General features: G+C 46.7%; 8 protein-coding genes across 8 annotated transcripts; 3 read left to right on the top strand and 5 right to left on the bottom strand.

Annotated features, from left to right (window-relative positions):
* Window positions 1-5: 5 nt before the first annotated feature.
* BKA55DRAFT_667868 (uncharacterized protein) lies at window positions 6-1,563 on the bottom strand (the record flags this gene model as incomplete). Its single annotated transcript, XM_046197856.1, has 4 exons — window positions 614-1,563; window positions 455-556; window positions 88-413; window positions 6-56 (listed from the first exon to the last, which is right to left on the bottom strand). The coding sequence occupies exons 1-4, from the start codon at window positions 1,137-1,139 to the stop codon at window positions 6-8; spliced, it is 1,005 nt and encodes a 334-aa protein (XP_046042716.1). The 5' UTR covers window positions 1,140-1,563.
* A 175-nt stretch (window positions 1,564-1,738) lies between these two features.
* Window positions 1,739-2,402, bottom strand: BKA55DRAFT_209975 (uncharacterized protein). The gene has a single exon (XM_046185150.1). The coding sequence runs from the start codon at window positions 2,301-2,303 to the stop codon at window positions 1,836-1,838; it is 468 nt and encodes a 155-aa protein (XP_046042715.1). The 5' UTR covers window positions 2,304-2,402; the 3' UTR covers window positions 1,739-1,835.
* Window positions 2,403-6,184: 3,782 nt separating this feature from the next.
* BKA55DRAFT_583768 (uncharacterized protein) lies at window positions 6,185-6,681 on the top strand. Its single transcript, XM_046194247.1, is given in 3 exon segments — window positions 6,185-6,208; window positions 6,225-6,227; window positions 6,240-6,681. 1 exon segment carries the CDS (start codon window positions 6,254-6,256, stop codon window positions 6,428-6,430), a length of 177 nt encoding a protein of 58 aa, XP_046042714.1. The 5' UTR covers window positions 6,185-6,208; window positions 6,225-6,227; window positions 6,240-6,253; the 3' UTR covers window positions 6,431-6,681.
* Window positions 6,682-6,891: 210 nt separating this feature from the next.
* Window positions 6,892-8,583, bottom strand: BKA55DRAFT_583766 (S-adenosyl-L-methionine-dependent methyltransferase). Its single transcript, XM_046194246.1, has 8 exons — window positions 8,482-8,583; window positions 8,401-8,433; window positions 8,250-8,340; window positions 8,143-8,184; window positions 7,937-8,091; window positions 7,838-7,875; window positions 7,648-7,785; window positions 6,892-7,599 (listed from the first exon to the last, which is right to left on the bottom strand). The coding sequence occupies exons 1-8, from the start codon at window positions 8,524-8,526 to the stop codon at window positions 7,176-7,178; spliced, it is 966 nt and encodes a 321-aa protein (XP_046042713.1). The 5' UTR covers window positions 8,527-8,583; the 3' UTR covers window positions 6,892-7,175.
* A 422-nt stretch (window positions 8,584-9,005) lies between these two features.
* On the top strand, window positions 9,006-9,656 carry BKA55DRAFT_209866 (uncharacterized protein). The gene is made up of 2 exons (XM_046185149.1): window positions 9,006-9,066; window positions 9,120-9,656. The coding sequence occupies exons 1-2, from the start codon at window positions 9,059-9,061 to the stop codon at window positions 9,547-9,549; spliced, it is 438 nt and encodes a 145-aa protein (XP_046042712.1). The 5' UTR covers window positions 9,006-9,058; the 3' UTR covers window positions 9,550-9,656.
* Window positions 9,657-10,895: 1,239 nt separating this feature from the next.
* On the bottom strand, window positions 10,896-11,813 carry BKA55DRAFT_696806 (uncharacterized protein; the record flags this gene model as incomplete). The annotated part of the gene is made up of 1 exon (XM_046200303.1): window positions 10,896-11,813. The coding sequence occupies one exon, from the start codon at window positions 11,811-11,813 to the stop codon at window positions 10,896-10,898; it is 918 nt and encodes a 305-aa protein (XP_046042711.1).
* Window positions 11,814-12,361: 548 nt separating this feature from the next.
* Window positions 12,362-13,309, bottom strand: BKA55DRAFT_526800 (uncharacterized protein; the record flags this gene model as incomplete). The annotated part of the gene is made up of 6 exons (XM_046188874.1): window positions 12,362-12,442; window positions 12,633-12,654; window positions 12,891-12,933; window positions 13,085-13,129; window positions 13,194-13,217; window positions 13,267-13,309. 6 exons carry the CDS (start codon window positions 13,307-13,309, stop codon window positions 12,362-12,364), a joined length of 258 nt encoding a protein of 85 aa, XP_046042710.1.
* A 4,430-nt stretch (window positions 13,310-17,739) lies between these two features.
* On the top strand, window positions 17,740-20,723 carry BKA55DRAFT_483902 (uncharacterized protein; the record flags this gene model as incomplete). The annotated part of the gene is made up of 2 exons (XM_046186204.1): window positions 17,740-18,724; window positions 18,778-20,723. Coding segments are annotated over 2 exons (2,931 nt in total), but the record flags the coding sequence as incomplete, so codon positions are not given.
* Between the last annotated feature and the right edge of the window lie 1,903 nt (window positions 20,724-22,626).

Here is a 22,626-nt window from a genome sequence, read left to right as displayed (position 1 = left end):
TCTCTTCAAGAGTTGAATTTGGATAGCCTTATCGAGACCCATCCTGCGGAGATCCTCTGCATCCTGCATAAGCTCTGGCATCTTTACTTTCTCGAAAGCCTCCATGTGTTGAACAATGGCAATAGCTGTCAGGTCCGACTGTACAATGGGCTTGGATATGCGAGTACTAGACGGTAGTGAGGTGATTGTAAAGTCCTGAAATAGTAGCGGCCAGGCTGTTGCTGCACAAACAATGAAGCTCGCAGCTTGACGGTAGGAATGCCAACGGCCGAGATAATGTTTTAGCTCGCACCACGGCCCAGACCTGAGGAACTCGCTGCCCCTGGCTTTCGTCCTGACGGCTTTCTTGATCCCTGTCATCGCCAGCTGGGCATTATGGATCAGGTTGATCAGCCTTTTACAGTCTCTCAGTGCTGGGGTAAAATTAGTTTCGGTATATATAAAGTATGTCGACAGAAGGGGGGAGACTTGCACTTGATTTCCTCCTGCTCGCGTATGTTGTTGACCGAGAAGCTGCATTTCTCTCTGAGCTTTTGAAGCTCACTCTTCAAGGCCTCTGTTCATCGTTGGAGTCAGTGTCATGTAGTGGGCATTGCTATATGCTATGTCATACCGTCTTCGGACTGTCGCCATTCATGGTCTTCTAGACAAAGGCCTAAAGCCTTATCGAGTTTGTCTTTGTATTCGGTAATTCGGGGCATGTTGAAAGCTAATATCATCCAGAGTACTCTCTTCTCGACGGCATCGGAGCTAAGATTTTGGGGATTCTGCCCGGCCAACTGTAGTAAGTTCGTTACGAATCTCGTGGTTGCCCTAGTCTCCTCTTCGTCCTTCCTGTTCGCTGCAAACACGAATTGGGGCCCATTCGTCCCTTCGAGAATCGTCATGGCGGTGACTGAATTCCCGCCTCGGTCATTGTCACAGACCTGGGCGAGCTTATTTACGAGCACGCGAAAGGCTTCGGAGTCGGATTGCAGGTTGTCAAAGTCGACCGTCGCGTGGCTTTCTGGTTCTTCTCGGGTCAGGTTGCAGCTTTGAATCATTGCATACTCGAGAACGATTGGCTCGTAGAGAAGTCTACGGTCAAAGGGATCGAGACCAGCATAGTATTGGAACTCCGAAGTCTGGACTACCGCCATTCTTGATGATGCGTGATGATGCTGTCATGGGAGAACTCCTGCCTGGTAGCTTGATGTAGCATTAGCCGAGCTTTGGTGATTAAACGCCTGGAGTGAAGATAGTTAAGCAGATTACTACCAAGACTCCTAAGGCAAATGAATAATCAAGTCTAACTCTTTAATACTTCGTACTAGGCCGGCATCATCATCGGTGATGACCTATGACACAATCGTGAGTAATATGGCTGGGGAACTAAGGTCAGCTTTGGCCGAAAAAGACTTTTGCCACCGCATCGGTATTCCTCGTCTGATTAACCAGGAGCTATTGAAGGCCACCAGAAAGCCCCGACTTGCTAACACCAGCTTCGGATACCAGGTTAGTATGAACTTCCATAACCACTCGAGTAGTAAATGTCGAGCGTATTTACCACAAAAAGTTGATAAGATACAGAAATCATTCAGGAAGACTCTTGACAACAGATGCTCACTAAAAAGCTAATTCGGGAAGCTAAGCCGCGCCGCCGGGACACAGTTGCGTCATTCGAGTGGTGGCTTACATACCCTTCCCCCCGCGTCAATGACACCCTGACCCTGGAAGTATAACTATCTTCACATGCCCCCGCACTGCTGGTCCGAATTACTTTTAACCAAGAAGTCCAAAGGGCGCGTCTTGCGCTTTTGAAGTTCGTCGCTTGCGCTTAAACACTGAGCTTACAACTAGGTACACACGGCAACCATGAAATGTGGAGAAGGCATCGCTTTTTGCTGCTTTGAAATAAATACATTAGCTGATGAGTTCCCAGAGACCCCCTCAATTATGGAGCTAGTACCAGAAACGGCTTTTAGGCCGCATGCCTTGAACCCAACTCTACTCAATAAGACCGGAGGGATTGTAACCGAGGCACCTGGGATGCCACAATATGGGGACCTTATCACTGTCAACTCCCTCTCCCTAGGCCATACAGTCAACCCGGCTCTCCTACACGCTACGGCTTCCACCGACACTGTCACCGCCAACCCTTCTAGTTGCTTGAAGGCATAGTCTTCTCGTAGCTCGCATGCTAACAGTGAGGAAGACGATGACTGGAGGGTGCTTACGAAGGATTGCGAAGATGCCCCCGCTAAAGTCAAAGTGAAGAGTCCCGGACATGTTATCAACGCCATTGAACTATCAAGGTGCGACATAGAGTCTACTCAAACTCTAGAACAACATTTGCCGACCCACGCAGTCACTCCGAGAAAACGTATAAGGCATGCCAGGGGGCCCAATGGGGAGTATTGTTGTTCCTGGCTGGCGTGCTCTCGGACCTTTTTGACAAGCAAAAAGCTGAGGTAAGCGCCTATCTTTCGATTACCGACAGTCGAAGTATTGGTTAGTTGGTTAATGAGTTCTGCAGCATTCATATTCGCACAATGCATAAGCCCCGACGCTTTGTATAGCAGGATGTGGACAGATATTTGGGGACAAGAAGCCCATGCTCCGGCACGTCAGGGTCTACCATCGGCAGTTCCTGCCCACCCTAGATGCGTTCGAATGCTCCATCTGGGAGTGCAAGAGAGAGTTCACCCGCCCTGATAACCTTAAGCGTCACATTGAGGAAGTGCATACCAAGCAAAGATGGAGGAGGAGATGATCATGGGTGGACAAGGTTCTCCCAGCGTTGCAGAGGATGGGGGAGACTAAGGCGTTATCAATTGATTGATTAATTGATTATATCCTACGCGGTTATAATCATCTAAACGACTATGCCTAATTAACAGGGTCCAGCAAATAGCCGAGGCCTCGCGGATTAGCATTAGTCTGCATTACCCTACTTCGCCAAAGTTAATAATAATAGCTAGCTATCACTGCCGCGCACTTCAAGAATGAAAACTCAAAGCATGTTCGCCGTTAGCAGTTGCAGAGTCTGTTCCACTCTTTTGACTTTCTTTTCCTGCCCTACCGGTAACTAACCCCCCCTACGTCTCTTCACAGGCTGAAAGTTCGTCTTCTAGTTTAGGACAAGGCCCGGCTAGGTTTCGAATTTGTCGCTGGTGAAGCCCTTGACCATGCTGGCCACTGGTCGTAGATGAAGGTCTCCTTCAGAGGCCGAGTAGTGCTTCTGGGGGAGGTCACAAGAGAAAGGTACAATGCCGAGCTACAGCGCTCTGTCAACATGCTACCAATCCTGAAAGCACGGGACATATACCTTCCCACCGACGTATATCACCCGTTTAGGTGGTTCCTTATTGATCAGATTTTGATGCCAAATTAACTCCTTGCTGGTAGGTGGCGGTTATGAGAGAAACTATTAGTCGTCAAGTGTGGAATGGGAGGTCGTTAGATGTTAAGCATCTCATGTCGTAACTTATCGGCCACCGAGACCGTCCTGGCGGTGCAAAACGCCCAGTCTTGTGGCATGTTGAACATGTTAAGGGAGGAGGAGGGCGAGAAACAGAGACAAATTGGGGATCGTGTGAAAAGGAGCTGAAAGAAGAGAAATTGGAGGCAAAAGGAACACGAACAGTTTGTGCAGAGTCGGTTGTACTCGCATTGGCATGGACTGCTCTAGATGGAAGGCGGCGGCGTTGTCGATTGATGATCTACACGGGAGGAGTCGCACAAACTGCAGAGGTGAGTTCGAGAAACGGCCGGTCATCTGCCTTCTGCTGTTCGTCGCCATCTTCCTCTTCGGTCGTCTGAAGAGGAGTGTTGAGGTTGCGAAGTTGGTGGCGATGTGGAATTTTGTAGCCAAGGACCAGGTAGTGGTGTTCAGGAGCCTCACCTGTGATTGTGATTCACCACAGGTAAAGTCGCATTGCGCATCGAGCTCTGGGCGGAGATGGTTGCTAGTACCATCTTGAATGGTATCGCTGGTAAGAATAGTTCTGTTATATATGGATCTATCATCGCCTACATATTCGTCATTGCGTAGTTTTCCGCCAAGGTATATAGAAGAGATCAGAACTGGCCATTGACCCAGCCCAAAGAGAAACACGCGAACACTGATTCAATAAACATCTTATGGTATCAAGTCAAAGACAAGAAAGATCATTATTGATGGTTGCTCATCTCCTACGCTTGCGTTATCTGCATATATGCACGCCATTTACCACCCTCTAGTCCTCATTCGTGGCTTCTTTCGAGGTCGTCCAGGGCCACGCCTACTCTTGCGCTTCTCTGAAGCACCGCTAGCTAACTGCTTAGTCTCAAACTTCTCCAGTTTATCCGGTGTAATCGTGCGCAGTTTGGACTCGTGCTCCCAAGTAGATTCGGCTGGACGGTAGCCAACCCACTGTACCTGGTACATGTGTTGGGAGTTTCCGAGCTTGTCGGATGGTGGGGCTCGCTTTAGGATCTTGAAGACGTGATAGGTATCAAGGTTGGTGGCAGCCTCGCGACCGTCCAGCTTTTCCCAGTACTTAAAGACAAGCGCGGGCACCTTTTCTTGAAGACTCCATTCTGACTCCCAAGTGGTTTCCCCGTCTTGCCACTTGACTCGGATGTCTACGGTGGAGTTTTCGGTGTCAACACGATGGCCAATGAATTCGCCAATCGCAACGTCTTTTTCAAAGCCAGGATCGATCTTCTCAGTCGCGTATCCCTTAGGCGCCGATTGCAATTCGTCGGCATTTGGCTTGAGGCTCTTACTGACAGACGTGTGAGGTATATTAGGCATATTTGGTCCCGTATTGGAAGTTCCTTGAGTGCCAGTTCCGCTAGTTCCGACTCGAGATGCCCTGTCGCTGGGAGTGCTAGACCTCAAGGCTGGAGAAGCCATAGTTTCAACTGGCTCTTGGTGACGAGCCGGGCCATGATTCTTGGAGCGTGTAACAGCAGCCATACCGTCGTCTCGAGTTTGAAACGTAAAGCTAGAAAGTTGTAGGGAGTTGGTCCGTTGGCGTATGCGACGAGTTCCGATAAGGTCCAAAACACCTTGTTGTGCAAAACAGAGATAATGAAACAAAAACCCTGCTGGTCACAATTGACTTTGCGGTGATTCAGCGCGTTGAGCCGTGTTGAAGTGGTTGCAATATTGCGTTACTGCAGATGCTGATCGCAAGTTGCGCGTGAACGCGTTCACCCGCAACGCGTTGACAGGGTAAGGGCGCCACAATTAGCCACATGCTCACCTCCATAGACATCATGAAAAGGGTGACTAGACATGGGCGTAGGGAGCTGACCAAAACTACTTTCCATACACTATACCCAGTCTCAAGGTCATTTAGATATTATAAAAACTCTTTTTATCTTCATTCCTGCTCTCGTTGTGACGTTATCGCTCGTATTAGTTGTGGACCTCGTCGTCGCTTCACCAGCCCAGAGCCAATCAGAATTTCGTGGTCAAAACTAATCCTTCTTTGAGCTAGCGCAGCAGGTACCCGCGCTAAGTCTGTTTAGTCAAGTAATCTCCACATCTGTGGCCTTAGGGGGTTTACTGATGTATTTGTGTAAGTACTTTGTTTTGTTTCATCTCTATGCGTCCCAAACCTCTCACCTATTCTTTGTGTTCAATAGTGCCTGTTAAGCCTACTGTACCAAGGACAGCTTGTAATTTGCTAAATTACTCACTTTTCGTCCGTGCGCTAGCCCCCTGTCTCCATTATCTTCATGAAACTACATCCTTTTTATCCGTGCACGTTGGTTGGAATGTGCTACTGTACCAATTACCACTGGTAATGGCACCCAATACCATTTTTTCTAGGCCGTGCACCATTCCTTTGATCTTAGGATTTAGGTCCGAATCCAAAAATTACTCGGCCTGCGCGACTTCCCTCGCTTACATCATATTGTTTAATGTACTAATCCCTTGTCGTTACAAATAAGTAGGAAGAGGCTTGGTCGGCTCAATTTCAATATGGACGAGAATATACTGCATGATGACCTTATGTTAGCATTGCTCCAGTGCCATTTAGCCCGTTCCGAAAGCATGGCTTTACCATGTAGTGGGCCTTAGGGCCACTGAAGGGATGGATAACAGAGTTTATTCATTCTCCGAGGAAAAAGAAAATAGCCTGGGTCTATGGCCGTTTTCGTTTTTGATGCAGACCCTGTCAAAACCCCTAAAACGGCTTGCTTGACCGGCTGCAGCAATAAAAGCCCCTCAGCAGATTGACCATACAGGGCTTGATGGCGGGCAGCTGACCACACAGCGATGGAAGCACTGGGCCATCGGACGTTCAGTGGCACTTGTGACAGACTGACAAGTGCAGCCGAGCAACTCAAAAGCGGCTCGGCGAGTCACTTAGCGGTGCGAGAGGATAATTACGGCATGGCAGTGAGGGCAAGCGAATGGGCAATCATTGGCTGTCGTATGTTTCCTCAATTGTGACGCGACACGCTTTACCCCGCAAACTATGTTAGCATCAAGTTGTTGTTAGGCAGATCGGCCCGCTCCGCGAAGATAGCTAAGACCTGACGAAGGAACCTGTATTATGGATTCGCCCTCGAAGAAAAAGCCTTCTGCTGCATTGCAGGTATTGGCTGTAATGGAGCTTCCTGTCTCGCCTCATTATGAATACCGACGAGTTGCTTCGTGTATGGTGGCGGGGGTGCGCCATATTCTCAACCAATGTAGTCGAGCTGAGGTGGCTAGCTGTAGGGTTGCAGGACTTGTTCCCGACTGTCGAACGTTCGAAAGAGGCCCGGGCGTTGGTCTGACCAAATGCCCTTTTCCCGTCCTTGCAGCCTTATAGACCTTGGCATTGTGGATTACAATGTAGATCATTCTCAGTGGGGCTCTGATCGCAACAGCGCGTCCGCGATTACAATAGAAATTACTATTAGAATAGTTATTAATTAGGGTACTAATAAATCCAAGCTATTTAGTATATCTTTTAAGCCTATATAATGTGGCCTCAGGACTATATATCAGAAGAGTAATAAAGCTAGTAAGGCGTGAATTACTAGCTCGCTGTCCACCGTTACGAAACAAGGTTTCTCTAGCCCTCCTTGATGTTTCCCAACCCTATTGCTAATATTATGATGGGATACCCCCTCATACTAAAGGCTTTCTTCCATAAACGGAGCAGCTGTCGGCTGATTAGTCGATATAACTAGTGGATAACCATATGCACTTACATTGGCCAATACCCATGTATCTTTGGGCTGTTAAGATCTTTTCTCACACTAGACAGAAAAGTATGGACCTCTTCAACAGACCAACCATGGGCTCTCGTAAATGGTGCTATAGTCAATGACTCCAGAGCGATGGCAATATTCTCATTATTCCATACTCCAAGCTCTTTATACTTCTTATCCTTTGGCCAGTGGTTTGTCGGCCATTTGAAACGCATGTCGACGATTTCGGTAAACCCTGCTTCGGCCATCATGTCTTTGAACTCGTCAATCTTTTTGTAAGCTTGTTGCAGCTTGACAGAGGCCTCGTTCAATAGGTTACTCCACTTCATGATTGCACTGTCGTCGCCAAGCGTGCCGTCGTCAGACTTCATCATCACGTCGATCTCTTGGATCTCGACATAGCCCCCAGGAGCGAGGTTTCTGAGGTTGTTAGACTATAGAGAATACTGAGGTACTGGTTAAACTTACTGGTAGATCTTGTTCAAGTACTCTGGCCAATTGGGGATACTGAAATTCATCATCCTGCTATGTATATAATCGAAGGGCTCAGAAAAGTCCCATTGCTCATGAATGTCATCAATAAGGAACCGAACATTGGGCGGAACGCTAGCTAATTATTAGCATCTATAAAGAGAAACGATAGTTATTCAAAGCTGACAAACTGGGCTGGATAGGAGATAGATCGACGCCGATAACCTAAAAGTATCAGCTTCTAATCCTCGCTTCGAGTTTTTAATCCTTGGTTAACTGATCCTACCTCGGCTTCGGAATGGTCGTCACCAAAGTCTATTGCCCATATTCCCGTTCCAGTTCCCAAGTCCAAGACGCGCTTGACCTTGGAATCAGGAAGGTTTGGAGGTGAAAGACCAAGTTTGTTATCAAAAGTGAGGAGGAATAAATTATGCTGCAAGTCTGGACTTCTTTAGTATAAACGTTACCGCCATACCGCAACCGGGACTGTACCTAGCCTGTCATTTTCACGCTCATCGTTGGGAAGATGATATTCTTTGTGTGGGTAAGGTTAGCATTGGACTCCGAGCTAGGAAAAAGAGTCGTTGACGGTAACTGACTTCCATCCTTGTATGCATGATATGTTCTCCCGTTTTCGTGACGAAAGTCGAGGATTGAGCTGCTCAAACTTGCTGTCGATGATGTCGCATCCTGCCACTATTTGTTAGCTCATTCTCTCCCCGCTACATAACAGCCAGAGACAGATCTTACATCTCCAATTGATGAGTCGCGGTCGTCTTGGACCTATATCAGATATCAGTCGAGGCACATGAACAAAATAAGGGATCTAACATCTTCGTCGGGTGCCACGATAGGTCCATCATTGTTTGCTGCCATTTTGTCGATTAGACTCTCTCGTCTTTGAGTAATGCGTCACGAGAGAAATATCGAGGCAACCAGATTTTAATACCGCAGCGAGATTTTTGCCACGTGAACGATGGCCAATCAGACTTTCGAACGACTACATTGTTCTCTCTCGTCTCAACCAATGTGTTGCAAGGATATCGACCAACAACCAAGGCTGACAGTTTATCCGACACTTCCAGTTGGATGATCGATCTGACAGGCTCAGTCCACATCTCGCTTCGATGCAGAACAAGGGTAGTTCGACGGGGAAATAAACTGGACCAATAAGCAGCTCCCATCATTTGGCATTACCGTTGCACTACCCCACTTCAATCCCAGCTTTCCCTAAGCCCATAACGGATGGTGTGTTGACATGTCTCCACTCCAGTAGGCAAATGCGACTTATGTCTTCAAGACCGCCACCAATTTTTTGGCTAAACTTAATTCTATTATATGGTTCTCTGGTCTAAAGAGCATGAAGAATGAAGTTTTATCCTTTTTGAATTAATATTGCTGTCGCGGCATGTCATGGTATATTGCGATGGAATGACTCGATCAAGCGTTACATTTCCTAACATGGCTAGTTCTCCTAGCTTCGCAAAGTTCAACTGTCTTACCCAATGTTTTGTCAGGTGCGGGGTGATGAAGGTTCGATTTGTAGGCACAAAAAAACAGGACAGCGCTACGGTACGTCGGCGCCTTCTACAAGCAATTCGTACACGAAACTACCGAAATCGCCAGAAAACAAGAAATGATATTACCAAGGCAAACCACCGGGGCGAACTATTGCCAGCCGCAGTTGGTTCAGTGGCAGAGAATGGGCTATCGGAACTTGAGAACAATTCATTACGCGACACTGAGGAGATTGAAGAAAGCGGCAATTTTGCCTGTGACAACTTTACTATCTCTAGTCAGGAAGTTGATGATCCCAGCATCAGTACCATCGAGCCAGATCCCTGTTATGGGGAGGAAGTAGTCGACATCTACTCTGGTGAAGAAGGCGGAGATCGGTGACAACCCCAAAGCCCACAAATCTATACCGAGGAGCCAGCAGATCTGGCTAATGATAATGCCAACACTGATGTGGAATATACCACATAGAATTGTATTCAGCAGTTCCTTGTTTGTATACATGGCTGTAGCGCCCAAAGCCATCGAGAATCTCTGACAGCGCACATCGAAGCTGAGGGACCAGATAACCATTACGGAATTAATGGATTAGTCCCCCATGACGTGCCTTATACAGTTGATAAAGAATACATTCTCGCCCCCGAAACTGATAGCGATGCAACGAAGCTTACCCCGGATCAATGGCAAGCGTTATTCACCGGCTATGCAACCCAAGACTCTGAGGACAAACCCAAGCAGGCTGGCCTCCACGTCGAACGGCCCCCTCAGACTCAACCTGGTATTCTCATTTGACGTCGATAGCCTCTTAGGCTTTGTGGGATCTCCGGCAGTTGCGACTCATGGGATTTGGTTTTATTCTGCTCCTCAATATAAAGTTATAAGCCTGGCGCTTGACAATAGGTAACGCATCGCAATTAGCAAGGAGACAATTAGCCATTTCTTTAATAAAAGAATACCGCGGAGGAAACCCTTTTAAATCTAGGTCAATAATAAAGTGAATTAAGATCTCTTTTTCTAGATTAGAGAGTTTCCGAGATGTAGGGATAATATCGCGCCGTGATTGAGTGCCGTGTTGGCGGCGTTGCAAGGTACGGTAATAAACTTGATACATCTTTGCGGCGCATCGGATACTTAGTTTCCGGTTGTTTTGAAGCTCCTGAGGAGCAAGAGGCATCCTAGCCTCATTATTAGGTTGTGACATATTGAGTGGTTGAGAATTAGCTGATTAGATGGTGATGATGAAGGATGAAGAATTTTTGTGACAGTCGCTTATCTGTACCACTCGCTTATCATGCACGTTAAAGACTGTATCATATATAATTCTGTTTCTTTAACCTAATTTTCAAGTTTGAGCTCCTTCAGACTCAGTTTGAATTTTTACAAAATTATTTTCAGTCTGGTGTAAGCTTAAATAAATTTTCCAGCATGACACATACTTTTGTAGGACCCAGGCTTATGATGTATGTTAGCGTGTTTTTAATTTTTGTGCGATTTCAAATGGACTCTACTACAAATTCATTTATAAATTTCTATTAGAGCTATCAATTGAACCCAGTTTGGCTGGATTTGGGCTTAAAAAAACTCTATGAATTCTGACCCCTCTTGTTTTAATGAACTCTGCCCCCTACCTTTAATTACCCATATTTTATTTGTATGGTGTTTTCTATGAACTCTGTCGCAGGTTATCGTGGATTTATTGTTAGGTTTGAAATGCTCTCAGTAACCAGCCATTACTCATTTGTTAACCGTCCGTTCAAGAGATACTCTCCAATTACGGCAATCCCGCCATTCTCTCCTCTGTCCTTCACCACTCCCTCCATCGCCGTCGTCAAGTTCTTCAGAAACCCATCATCCATCCCATCATCACGACAAGCCTCCAGAATATTCCTTAAAGCCTGTGCTTGCATTCCAATTGGATTCCCCAGGTTATCATCCCACGCCTTGTCATCCCAGCACCGAGCAATAAGTCCATTATACGATATCAATGCGCCTAGGAACGGGTTCAGGCTGCCTGACACAACAGGTTCAAGCTTCTCGTCGACTATCGCATGTCCCTTTTTGAGAAGTCCCATAGCGACGAACATTCCGCTAAACATGCCATACATGGACGACAGAGCAGCAAGGTCGTATCGAGCAGCAGCATCTATGGCTGTGCCGAGATACTCCGGCCTTCCGAGGGGTTCAAGGAATGAGGCGATGGGCTTGAATGCTTCGGGGGTTTCTCCACTGACGACAAAGAATGACTGGGGCCCTCCGATCATTTGAGGCGTTACCATGACCGCTCCGTCGAAGTATTGTTTGACAGAGTGGGAGGCGGCCCAGTTTGCCATCTCCCGTGCTTGTTTCGGGGTACCGTTGGTCAGGTTGACAATGGTCTTTCCCTCGAAGGCAGAGGTCGGAATGTCAGCCAATACATTTTTGATGCTGGAGTAGTCGAGGAGACAGATGGCAATGATGTTGTTCCTGGAGATAGCATTCTGGACATCCGCTTCGAGGATAGCTCCCGCCTCAACGGCGACTCTGACCTGAGGTCGGGCTGTCGTGCGGTTCCAGATCGTCACTTTGTGAGAAGCCTTCAGAAGAGCTTGTACAAGGGCGGAACCCATGTTCCCGAGGCCGAGAAATGTGAGAGATTGAGAAGTGGTCATTTTGAGCGTTGCAAGTGTGATAAGCAATGAGTGCTGAGTGTGTTTGTTGGTATTCTAGATGTTTGTTGATTCACGACTGCTACGGAACCTTGCCATCTCTTTATACTACAGTCCAGGCGATAGCTACCTTCGCATTACGGCCTCATCCCTGTTTGAGCTATGCAATCTGCTGCCTCGCGAGCGGTTCATGATGCATGAAGCCATTGAGTCGGACTGTCATTCATCCGCGAGTGACATTTTCTTAAGGTCTCCTTCCGACTTCTTAGAATTTGCGAGTCACGTCGAAGTAAGCAGGTATAGATCAGTCGAATATTTCGACTAAGCTCGGGTGAATTTGAGGTCGTTCGGAGGATGTTGAGGCTTAGAAATCAAGCCCCAGAAGTGGAGGAGGTTCAATTAATCAGCATCCACACCCAAACGGCAGGTAAGCTTAAATTCCCGGTCGACTAAGCCTAGTCCTACAGTTTTGCCCCACAGTACATGGGTAGAATTGAATTTACCAAAGTCACTAGCCGGGGAGTAGGTTTGAGTTTCTGATTGGCGCTTGGTTACACGTCACGGTACAGCGACACCATGATGCAGCGCGCAAAGTTTTGGCTCAGGTTCATCAACATTACTGCAAATGTGAACTATAGCCAACATTAAAAAGCCTAGTAGTCAATGACAATATCAATTGTAGTAGATTTGAATTATTTGCCCCACATTACACAGGGTAGATTTGACTTTTGTGAGCCAATCAAATCCCATTAATATCTTCCTAAGACACGCGACGCGCTGATCGCGTAAAGCACCTCAGAGTCAGTCTTAACTTACACTTACATGTCCTTCAAAGCTTTGCCATCTGATTTTTCTTTTAATAAACATGACGGAACTAGGCCCTAGTAGCTAATGACTAAATCAACTCTACTAGAGTTGATTTTACAGACCCACTTTAAACCTTGTAGGGTTGATTAATGCCAGGGTGTAGAGTTGATTTACATTGTTCCATAGTTATACAGAAGTCATTAAGCTGATTGAAACCGGGGTTAGCGCAGAAAACGACAGGACGCGTCGCGTGAATTACTAACTTTAACATACTGAATGGCGTTGGCATTAATTGGGCCGTGGACTTTTGCCGAGACTACGCAATTAGTAGTCAAACCGTGGTGATGGACTCCCCTACAAGGCCTGAACCATGCAGTTCATTTTATCCATATGTTCTCTCTTCATGCCGCCTCCTCGTGAGCCAAGTATGTAGATTTGCCTTTATAGCCGATGAAGTGGCCACTCACTTACAATCACGACACCGTGATATAAAGCCAGAGCATCAACAATGACTGGTAGAAAGGATACGGCAAATTACGAATATTCTGCGTAGTCAAGCCGACCTACGCGACTTACAATATCCAACTTGTACGCTTGAACCTATTCCGCATCTTATACCACCGAAATCAGACGGACTGAAATGTCGTACATGCGACCATATTGTTCGTTGGTTCCAAAAGATACAAATACATTGTGCTTGTCGCCTACCCACTGTTTGTTCTCACGTATGCGTCTATCTCCGACCGATTTCCATGCATCGACTTCCATAGCGACTACGTACAATCGCTACTTTACGTGTTACCGGCTCCTCTAAACGCGTGCCACATAAAGGCTCTCACGCTGCTCAAAACTAACGATCAAGGAATGCTAGTTGGTCAACTACATCCCTATTGTCCATTCCATTTTCAGTAAAAGAGGAAATTCGCCACCTTTCATTAGATCATACCCTTGTGAAAATCCTTTTTCACTGAAATAGGGACAGTGTTTTGGACGTCCCAGCAGAGTTTTTGATTAAAACTGCGTGGCAAACCGTCTCATTCCCTGGTTTGTTCCTTCGCCGCAACCGACGAACTAATAACATCCAATCGAATTGCACCCCTTGCCATGTTGCTTAATAATCCCAAGGCACGCCAACTATCGATTGCAAGTAATTATATGAAATCACTAAGAATTAGTCACACAGGCCATGATATGTAGTTCACACCGCTCTTTATGAGAAATTCTCTAAAATTCTACTTTGTCATTGCGCAACTCCAGGTAAAGATACAAGGTAGCACGATGACAATTTAATCTCTATGTACTACACGATAACCAGTGTCTTGTCGCCAACCACCAATTTGTACAATCATACTGAGCCTTTTTTTTTCTCACCTGACTCCAAACCATGTCATACAATAGCCTCACAACGGTCTTCGTATAGAGCGAAGAATACAATGGACCAGGTAGAACCTCAAGCAGAACACACAATCCTTGCCCGCCGGAAACTTTAAGGGAGGACTTACTATCCATACTATATCGCATTGATAACAGAGTTAATCGCCCTGAGCTATGCCACTTATAAACGGGAAATAATTGGAAGAGATTGATAAGAATTGTATTTAATTCAAGTGAAAAGCCATATGGGGGAATTTGGTTAGTAGACACCGTTTATTTTATGAGATTTTCCAAAGTTTTACTAACATATTGTGCGATGTGTGACAAAAGCAAGATGTTTCATTGTCTAAGACGCCATTAAGCTTTTGCCCTCGCCTACTACCTGTATCGTGCAACCCGAGACGAAAAGAAGAAGGTTTCACAACGTAATACTGTACTACCATCACCGTATTTTTATTTTCGTCTAGCTTCCTATATTGTTTTTCACGGGAACAAATGGTTTCACGATAGAAGATTGTACTACCACCACCGTATTTTCATTCTCTTGCACAAATTATCCTGTATTTTACAACAGAACAACAGAATGATAAATACCAGGTTTGCGACAGAGCAAACGATGAAGAGTACTAGAGTATGAAGAAAACACAAAAGAATAATCCTACCCCTTAGCATTGATTACTCTACGCTAACTATCGAGAGTTAGTCGTGTTGCTGGAGTCCCTAAGCAAGCCTCGAACCTCAAGTCAGATAATAGACCTTCCTCAACCATTACGCAATTGTTCTAACGTTATTAGAAGCAAACTCAGTCCGACCGGCACATCGCCGCTTTGAACCAATCCAGGATGCGCTCAAGCTTCGACGTTGTTGATAGACGGGCTATCAATCATCTGTGGGACTTAGTAGTCGAGAAGCTCCTCGAGTTCGCAAGTGGGCGTCGCGGACTGTCAGAACTCGAGGAGAAAGATGTCCAGTATTAGAAAGAGTGGTTACGAAAACACCGGTCATTAGAGGGCCCAAATTACCATGCCAAGGGGTATGCTTGGAAGCATATCAACGACGTAGCAAAAGTCGACCGTGGCCTCGCATTGCTGGTATTAATAGTCAGCAAAGCGACGCATCTCATGAAACTCTGCCCGGGATATTGTTGTTCGTTGGAATTTCAACATTGGTGGTATGTATTGGTAGCGAACGGCAGTTTCCAACAACTGGTTGCCTTGCAAACAATCTTTCAGGAATATGGACTTGACGAAAATCTAGATCTAAACAGTTAGCAAGGAAGATACATGGGGAAATATGATGCAGATAGTTAGTTGAGAAAAAATATGACACATATAATACCCTAAAGATGCAAAGAACTGAATATAAAGTTTCTATCCCTCCTGCCCTGTTTTTTTTGAACTGGGAATTCTGCTTACCAGAGATTATTATCCCTCGCGTAGTTTGGCAACCGACGAATGATTTTTGGTGGGAAATGAAAGGGCGCTAGCATGACATAGGGTAGCCGACGAACTCCAGTTTCTCCGTAATATACTAATGGGATTAAGATAAAAATTTGTGCATTCCAGCCCCATGTTTTCGTTGAAGGAGGTAGATGGACTACTAAGTAGGGCCAATTCCTGAAGCTCATTTAGAATACAGCAGCGTTTATGAATAGCGTAGTAGGAGAATTGGGCAGGATTAGGAGCAACAGCAAAGGGGCATGTCTCGTGGCGGCAGATAATGGCCAAAAGTATAGCAAACTACTCGTTGGAAATGCCTAATTCGGCCCGAGGAAACATCCCAAAAGGACAGAACAGGGTAAGTTTGAATTATTTATTATATATACAAGCAAAGTCGATTCTCAGATCCCTTGAACTCTTCAAGGGTTTTGGGGATTTTAGACTGGGACAGTTCCTCTGGCATGATAGATAGAGTTCAATAATATAGATTAAATAGTAATGCGAAAGAGTGCAATAACCTGAGAAACATAAGGAAGAGGAAGAGAAGGGTGCCTATTTATATATGTTTCTAGAAACAATTGTATGTCACCATATTATTCCTAATTTACCCCGAGCAGTGGCCGAGCCCGGTGACGCCCGTTGCGTGGACCTTGTCGGTGAGATACTATTGCCGGGACAGATTAGGCAAGCCTTACGGTATTCACTGCTTATCATTTGAAGCTTGGATCAACCAGCGCTTGCCCAAGTCCCATTTATGCTAGTTTGTGTGCTTGCGTAGCTAGCAATTCCCCTAGCCCTTTTTTCTCGCAAACGAATGACATCGGTCTTGTTCTCTGCCTACTTTAGTGCTGATCGGCCCATCCATCGACTTTAGGTGGTGACTAAAAACGTCATGGCGGTGAAATATCACCCTCTTCCGCACTGAATGACTAAGTGGCTGGCAGGCGAATTTCGGACAAATGGTTAATAGCGCAAGGCTGACCTGATCTGTTCCATGCGGCAGCATGAATGCCAGACATCCCCAGACGGCTGCCTAAATACCTTGCCCCTACTGTAGCTGCATACACACGTTGTAGAGTGCCCGAGCCCAAATTGCTGAGCCGCTGTGAGACTCATACTTACATCAAGCCCAGCGCATTAATCAAGAACCGCTAAGCCGAGAGGGAGAGTAGATACTCGTTGATTGCCCTCCAGAGTGGGAATGCTGACAGTTAACCAGAAGAGCAGGTCAATAAGCAATTCGAGTTTTCGTTCAATTGTTTACATTACAGGCACGGATTTTTCTGCTCTAGCTTCAAATCAAGTCCTGGGTTGCAATCATGTCAACCATCTCTGCCGAGGCTTTGGACACGCGTCGAAGCCTAAAGCCTAGTCCTACAGTCCAAAATCAATTGTTGTACAATTGATTTAATTTACCCCACTTTACAGGGGGTAGAATTGATTTTTGACAAGGGGTAGACTTGAATTTCGAAAAATGGACTAGCGTTGGGGTCAACTCGATTTTGACAGGGGTTGACTTGGATTTCTGATTGGTTCTTGGTTACACGTTCAGGCAAGACAACACTTTAATAGCAGCGCGTCAAGTTCTGGCTCCGATTTTATCAATGTCTGTCGCGACAAATGTGAGATCTAGCCAACAATTATTGTTAATTCTTTTTAGAACTGATTCGTCAGGCCATGGCGCTCAAGCCTACGACGGAGCTCGGTCCTTCTAACCCTACTCTTCTATTCTTAATTGTCGTGTACCCCAAATTGTCGCCTACCCCTTGTTCATTCTCACGTATGCGTCTATCTCCGACCGATTTCCATGCATCGATTTTTATAGCGACTACAATCGCTACTCTATGCGTTACCGACGCGTCTGAACGCGTGTCCCATATAGGCTCTCTTGCTGCTCAAAACCAACGATCAGGGCATGCTAGTTGGTCAACCTGATTGCAACAAGTAGCATTGAGTACGCCACTTTTGCGCTGGAGCCCCTGCCGATTGGGTTTCAGCCCTCGTATTCGGCCGTTATATAAAGAGGCTATGGTGTTGGCATGGACGCCTATCGCCAATCACGCGTTGAGCATGCTCAGCTTGCGGCAACACTGCGAAGAGAGGCGTCTAATTTACGCCACCCCCTCATTCATGCAGCCTGGTGAGAGCCTGCTCTTCTGCCTGTTCAAAATTTCTGTCACTTTGTCTCTGGTTTACTTTTTGACAATTTTGCATTCTACATCTCCGGTTTCAGAACCATTGTTTGTCGTATGGTCGACCAATTTACCTTAATCAGTACCTTGCTTTCTCCTGGCATCATATCGCAAATCATGGCGAACCCCCAGGACTACACAGTTGGCTGGATCTGCGCCCTCACTATCGAGTCTGTCGCTGCCCAGGCTTTCCTCGACGAAGAACACGAGGGCCCTCGAGAAGTGGCCCAGAACGATAATAACAATTATGCCTTGGGCAGGATCGGAAGTCATAATATTGTGATTGCCGTCTTGCCCGACGGGGAGTACGGTACGGCCGTTGCCGCGGCCGTAGCAAGAGACATGCTTGGCAGCTTCCCGAATATCCGCATCGGACTCCTAGTCGGTATTGGTGGTGGTGCGCCAAGTCCACATCATGACATACGTCTCGGCGACATTGTGGTCAGCAGCCGTGATGGCGGGAAAGGCGGGGTGTTCCAATATGATTTTGGCAAGACAATCCAGAATCAGTCTTTCCAAGAAACACAAGTCTTAGACCAACCGCCGATGGTGCTGCGGACAGCAGTCAGTGCCCTTAAGGGTAGGTACGAATTGAAGGGCCACCGGCTTAATGAGGACGTGGACATGGCATTGAAGAAGATTAAAAAGCGAAAGAAGTACTCCCGCCCACCTGCCAATAGCGACAGACTGTACCGAGCTGCCATCACACATCCTCCAAACTCGTCCGAAGGCTGTAGTGTGGTGTGCGGCGACGATCCATTCCATCTACTGGCCCGGGCCGAACGGGATGAAGAAGACGAAAACCCAGCCATCCACTACGGACTAATAGCTAGTGCCAATCAACTGATGAAGGATGCGCTTGTGCGGGACAAGTTGGCGGCGGAAATGGGCGTCCTCTGCTTCGAGATGGAGGCGGCAGGCCTGATGAACCACTTCCCATGTCTGGTTATACGCGGTATATGCGACTACTCTGATTCTCATAAGAACAAGGAGTGGCAGGGCTTCGCGGCCATGGTGGCAGCTGCTTATGCGAAAGATCTTCTGCGCCAGACCCCGCCTAATAGGGTTGAGGCTGAGAAGAAGTTAGGCGATATTCTATCCGGTAATTCAAAAGTTCAAAATCATACTATCAATGCATACTAATTCTATCCACAGGCCTTCAAGAAACTGCAGAAGAGCACCGGGACATTGCAAAGGAGCAGCTCCAAGTCCAGAAAGACCTAGCCAAGGAGAGGCTGTCTAAAGAAGAAGAGAGGTGTCACCAATTGTTCCGCCTCACAACCAGCGGCAAGGACGCCACGTATGAGTGGTATAAAGACCGAGTGGAAGAAAGGGTTGAGGGCACGTGCCTATGGTTCCTCAAGCACGAACACTTCCAGAGGTGGTTGAAACAGGACTCTGGTCCCCTGCTAGTCACGGCGGATCCTGGCTGCGGAAAGTCGGTACTGGCCAAGTACCTGATCGACCACGGCCTGCCACGATCGACAACTATCTGCTACTTCTTCTTCAAAGACCAAGATCAGAACACTGTCCGGCAAGCGCTTTGCGCACTGCTTCATCAACTCTTCTCTCAAAAGTCATGTTTGATTGAACATGCTATGCCACAATTCCGTAAGGATGGGCAAGGTTTGATTAACTCTACAGACTCGCTCTGGAAGGTTCTACGAAACACTATAAAAGATCCCCAGGCAGGACCTGTAATCATGGTCCTTGATGCCCTGGACGAATGTGCTGAGTCGGAATTTACGGACCTCATGCGGAATGTGGAGAGCCAATTCCGCAGCGACCAGTTGGGCTATGGCAAGTTGAAGTATCTTCTAACATGCCGCCCGTATGACCAGATTGTGTCCAAATTCCGCGTCCTATTGGACGCTTTTCCAAATATCCATATACCAGGAGAGGAAGAGTCAGAAACGATTAGCCAGGAGGTAAATCACGTCATTACGCGCCGGACCAATCAGCTGGCGATTGAGAAGCGCTTCTCAACCCAAATCAAGAGCCACCTAGAGAAAAGACTACAGGAGACTACCCACCGCACATATCTCTGGGTATACCTTGTGTTCGACTACTTGGAGAAAGACGACTTTAAAAAGACACTAAAGGGGGTCGAGTCCGCTGTTGCAACACTTCCGAGGAGTATCAACGAGGCGTATGAGCAAATTCTTAATAAGACTAAGGATGATCCGATGGTTCGGAAAGTCTTGAGTATTATCTTGGCAGCGAGCCGGCCATTAACCCTCTCAGAAATGAACGTTGCCGTGAATATTGACTACAAATCGCAGTCTATTCACGACCTCGACTTGGAGGATGACGAGGACTTCAAGATGCGTCTCAGATCTTGGTGTGGATTGTTCGTCTCAATCCATCAAGGCAATATTTATTTCATTCACCAAACAGCTCGCGAGTTTCTCCTCGTAGATTTGGCATCGCCCACAACTGTTTCGTCAGAGCTGCACTGGCATCACTCCATCACTATCCAAGAGGCACACACCGTTCTTGCGGAGCTCTGCGTGCTCTATTTGAACTTCTTTAACTCTAACGTTAGTCTACCGACAGATTTGAATGGAAAAGCCGGTCACTCTTTCGATAGATATACCTTTTTAGAATACTCGGCCCAAACTTGGGGCACTCACTTCCGCGAGGCTTGTGTCATCAATGGCGCCGCCATTATACCTCTCGCCCTGAGAATTTGTAATCCTGATTCGAATAGCTACTCGGCATGGTTTGGAATTTATTGGAAAACTACAGGTATGATGACTACCAAGTATTTTACGGATCTCATGATAGCGTCATATTATGGCCTTCATGCGGCTGTCAAGCTACTTCTAGACAAGGATGCGAAGATCGAGGCGAAAGACAGCGAGCATGGTCAGACGCCACTGTCGTGGGCCGCCAGGGAGGGGCACGAGGCGGTCGTCAAGCTGCTGCTCGAGGAGGGCGCCGACATCGAGGCCAAGGACGACTTTGGTTCGACGCCGCTATCGTGCGCCGCTAAGAACGGGCGGGACGCCGTCGTCAAGCTGCTGCTCGAGAAAGGCGCCAACATCGAGGCCAAGGACAACCGTGGTCGGACGCCGCTACAGGCGGCTACCGAATATGGGCACGAGGCAGTTGTCACGCTGCTGCTCGAGGCGGGCCAGCGAAGTAAATAATAACCTGATTGGTTTATGTTGGCAGTTGTGACGATTTACGTACGGATCACGTCCTTCACCGCAACTCTGGGCCTACTGTACCAATTACCACTGGTATGTTGAAGTAAAAGGGTTGATTGTCTTGTTATTACTTCTAAGTTACATGTATCCGAGAGGAGCGCAGCTCCTTACATACCGGTACCTGATAAGTTTCGGGAGTGGGATGAATCATATCATGCGCATCCTCGCCTCTGCCCTAGTAATTAATGACCAAATCAACTCTAGTAGAGTTGTTTTTATTGACCCACTTTAAATCTGGTAGGGTTGATTATTGCCAGGATGTAGAGTTGATTTTATACTTTTACATAAATAGAAATGGAGGCGCTGATTAAGACAGGGGCTCAGAGTGAAATGCGACGCGTCCTGTCGCCAGAGCCTTTATATATCGTTTTGTAGTAGAGAAGGATTGTTGAGTCTTAGGACTGACTTTTGGTTCCTGATGATAATAATTCCCCATGAGAAAATCAACAGCTGCTTTTGCGTTCATCTCGAAGAGGACGTACTGCGACGCCAGGGGGGGGGGGGGGGGGGGGGGAGATATTAGTAAAGAAGTGAGCTGATTTGCCAAACCAATTCTTAGAGAGCTACTAAAACTTCTCACTTGGACTACAACTGGGAACCTTGACTCCAAACTAGCACCTGCTTTAAGAAACATCTGAATGACGTCTGAAAACAGTGGTCCTAATTCCGATTTTGATGTACCATGAAAGAGCCTCCAAGGCCTCTCCAGAAGAGCGATGAGAAAATTGACCCAAGGATTCGCCACGAACCGATTCCCTGTCATTGTAGGAGTGTTGACTGCACTCCAATCAGAGCTATATCGCTTTTCCAGTATGTATCTAATGCAGAAAAATAAGTGGAGGAAGACCTTAGAGCACTATGCAACAGCCTCGACGAAAGTAAACGCCAAGGAACCTGCACCGCGAGGAGCGAAGGGGATCTCAGAGCAAGGAGCCAAGGCCTTGAAGCAGAACGTGAGAAGGAAAGGAGAAAGGTATAAGGAAAAGTGGGTAGAAATGTGGCAGCGGGTGATGCATTACCCTAGTAACTAATGACCAAATCAACTCTACTAGAGTTGATTTTATTGACCCACTTTAAACCTAGTAGGGTTGATTATTGCCAGGGTGTAGAGTTGATTTGACTTTATCCTGTATACAGGAATAGTAGTGCTGATCAGAACAGGGGTGTATCCCAAAACGCGACGCGTCATTTCGCGTAAAGTGCTATGGGTATTTCATACTACTAAATTATTTTATTATTAATCGAAGCACACTTGTAATTCAAATCTTACTATCAGTGACTAAGTCACTATGAAGATCACTATGACGGCTTCAAACTTGCAATCTGAACCATGAAGTGCGATTTATCCCTACGTTCTTCTCTCTACTTACCACCTTCTTGTGTGCCAGGTTTGTTGCTTTGCCTCTGTAACTGATGAGGTTGCTACGCACTTGAAAACACGACGTCGCGATATACAGCCAGAGCATCGACAAGATCTGGTAAAGAAGATAAAACAAATCCCGAATATTCTCCGTGATCAGGACGAACTACGTGATTTACGGTACCCATCGGATACGATTGAACCCATTCCGTTTCTTGCGCTACCATAAACCATTAGAATCTCTGAAGCAGCATTTAGTGATGCTAGCGCGGACCAAGCTACCTCGGCGGACTGGAATCAATTACGCCGAGATCGTGGAGACATGCTTGACATGTCTTGATGATGACTATAGATTTTGGGGATGAGTCTGAGTTTGTGGATGAAGATGGCATCCTGGTGGGTGTTCGATATATTGGAAAAGTAAGTAGACCT

This window comes from Fusarium redolens, assembly GCF_020744475.1.
Source record: "Fusarium redolens strain MPI-CAGE-AT-0023 chromosome Unknown BKA55scaffold_24, whole genome shotgun sequence".
Taxonomy (NCBI): domain Eukaryota; kingdom Fungi; phylum Ascomycota; class Sordariomycetes; order Hypocreales; family Nectriaceae; genus Fusarium; species Fusarium redolens.
Note: the sequence above shows the minus strand (reverse complement) of the source record. Positions and strands in the feature narration are given on the sequence as shown.

Excerpts from the sequence above, each read along its gene's own strand:
- BKA55DRAFT_209975 (XM_046185150.1), bottom strand. The coding sequence starts at position 2,303 with ATGTCGCACCTTGATAGTTCAATGGCGTTGATAACATGTCCGGGACTC.
- BKA55DRAFT_583768 (XM_046194247.1), top strand. The coding sequence starts at position 6,254 with ATGGAAGCACTGGGCCATCGGACGTTCAGTGGCACTTGTGACAGACTG.
- BKA55DRAFT_583766 (XM_046194246.1), bottom strand. The coding sequence starts at position 8,526 with ATGGCAGCAAACAATGATGGACCTATCGTGGCACCCGACGAAGAT. Across the intron at positions 8,341-8,400 it reads GCGACTCATCAATTGGAGAT|GATGCGACATCATCGACAGC; the intron begins GTAAGATCTGTC and ends AAATAGTGGCAG. Across the intron at positions 7,876-7,936 it reads ACGACCATTCCGAAGCCGAG|GTTATCGGCGTCGATCTATC; the intron begins GTAGGATCAGTT and ends TGATACTTTTAG.